The sequence below is a fragment of the Perkinsus marinus genome (genome assembly GCF_000006405.1).
Source record: "Perkinsus marinus ATCC 50983 genomic scaffold scf_1104296975136, whole genome shotgun sequence".
NCBI classification, from domain to species: domain Eukaryota; phylum Perkinsozoa; order Perkinsida; family Perkinsidae; genus Perkinsus; species Perkinsus marinus.
Genome location: NW_003200850.1, coordinates 1 through 2,313, shown reverse-complemented (window position 1 = coordinate 2,313; position 2,313 = coordinate 1). Strand labels below are relative to the sequence as shown.

The window sequence follows — 2,313 nt, the reverse complement described above, 5'->3', positions numbered from 1 at the left end:
ATACGCAGGTACGCAAGCACAACTGGCGCAAGCTAGCTGATTCGCATGCGTGCCGCACAAAAGCAAAGAAGCATCAGCATTCGCCCAAGTTGTGCGATAAATCGGCTACGTTGAGATCAAAAATATTGACCGGAATGCATTCTCCTATGTCTGTGCGACTGCTCGCCTTGATCAATGTATTTGACGTGTTGAACGTCTCCCGAGGAGAAACTCTCAAGCTCGATGTGAAGTACCAAGATATTCCCAAAGGGCACTTTGGATTGTATCATACTCTGGTCGACGAGAATGGCAAGGAGCTACATGCTCTTGTTGACACTGGAACGAGTTTCTCTTTCTTCATCTGGAAGGATTGGTACGAGTGGGCCAGTGGACACCCCTGCAGTATTTGTCCCATGGGGTGTTACGCATGCTCGGAGCCTTACCTTGTGGGTAAAGTGACGAGAACTCTCACTTTCGAGGACAAATACATGGTGAAAATTTTTCAGCACGAATCGAGATTAACCATGGGTCAGGTGTCGGAGATCCTCACTTTCGGGCTGATATTCGATCAGAAACCTCCCGTCAGTAAAGCTCCTCCGACTAACTCGATGGGTCTTGGCTATGATGGAGGTGATGTGAACTTCCCGTCTCTGATGACGCAGTTGCGATCATCAAAAACTGTAACGAGCGGGATCATTGCTCTCTACTTGTATCCTCCTGCTGATCCTAACAAGGCATCCGCTGATGGAGGCCTACTCCTGGGTGGAGGCGATCCTGCATTATATGAGGGTGCATTGAGGTATGTCGACTTCTCTACGGACAAACATTATGTGGTCAACATTGACAAGCTACAAGTCGGTAATGGACATACAACTCTTGGAATCAACATGAACCTATATCTTGACACCGGCGCCAACTATCTATACGTCCCAACATTATACTTTAAAAGTCTCATCAAGGAGATTGGAGCTCAAGCTGATAACGCTGCGGGTAAGCATGTCCCCTTCTACCCAGTGAACGAGCACCGGTATTTCCCTTGCCAATACATGAGCAAGTTGCCACCGTTGAGGTTTCACTTGGGTCCTCAGGGCACAACTCCATTCACGATGACATACACGAACTATGCCAGGAACCAACATGGTATCTGTGAACTCCTTATCTTTCAAAATTTGAAGAATGATTGGAGTTTCCCCGATCGTATGCTGATTGGTAATTATTTTGAGTTCGACCCTACTCTTAAACGAGTCGGAATCGGCAAGTTGAAACCACGATCTCTATAAACAATTGCGTTATTTCGTGGTCTTCAGAATCCACGGTCTACCGCAGCATGGCCTTCATCATCGTTGGTTACTCTACGACCGCTCCCGTGAGAAGAGTTTCGACTGGATTCACAATTCTAGTAGCATGATTCCACATATGATATTCAGAAGAATGCTACTCGGCGAAACATTCGTTTCATCGAGAGATTTTTTATTCGGCAAGCGAGCGCGCTGTCCGCGGATTAGGATTAATCTTACACATTGGAGCTTCTTGAGTTCATCATGAGTGCATCACATTTCCGAACAAGGAACTGACTTTGGCCGCTAAGCTTCGGCGACGAGCTCTAAGTGGAGAATGAATGATTCAGAGGACTTCTAGGTGCGGAAAGACTAAACTCCTAGTAAGAGTGGCATTATGAGACGTTCACATCTCTAACAAGTTGCAAGTCAAATCCTACAGCCAGACATTTTCCATAGGAAGAGCCACTCAGAGCACGATAGTGATTTCAGTGGAATCAATCCACTCAGCTTCAAAACGAAGCCCTCACTCACTTACTGCATCGCATCAACTGGTGTCAATTAACACGTGACTGGCGAATGTAGTACATTCAATGTACAAATGGCAAACGACTCACAACGCGACACGGAACGGTGTGGTTATTGACAACAATGAGCATGCAAATATCATTTCTGTGACGGGCTGATAACGTAGAGGAAATATCCCTATCATCGTCATGAAGAAATTGCTCACATCTCAGTCGTCTTGGTATCTCTGTACATTCCGCGGTTTACGATGTTGCTAATCTGTTTGCGATCATTGTCTATCTCAGCGTGCCGGAGGGCCCATGCGACCTCTCGAGAGTCCCTGGCAACAAAACAAAAAGCTGCAACATTGTGTCAGTGTCTCCACGGAAAAAATCCTCGTGTCGAGTGAAAGGCTCACAAACTGAACCTCGGTGCAGTACCCACAATACTGAAGTATATGTTTACTTTCTCACTAATTATAGGAGTTTATTTACGAATTCGGGAAGAAGTGTTCAGGAACCAATAAGAATTTGCCGAAACGTCCTCAAAA

At 45.9% G+C, this 2,313-nt stretch overlaps 1 protein-coding gene across 1 annotated transcript; it reads left to right on the top strand.

The window, feature by feature from the left end:
* Window positions 1–146: 146 nt before the first annotated feature.
* On the top strand, window positions 147–1,259 carry Pmar_PMAR004566 (Renin precursor, putative; the record flags this gene model as incomplete). The annotated part of the gene is made up of 1 exon (XM_002765688.1): window positions 147–1,259. The coding sequence occupies one exon, from the start codon at window positions 147–149 to the stop codon at window positions 1,257–1,259; it is 1,113 nt and encodes a 370-aa protein (XP_002765734.1).
* Between the last annotated feature and the right edge of the window lie 1,054 nt (window positions 1,260–2,313).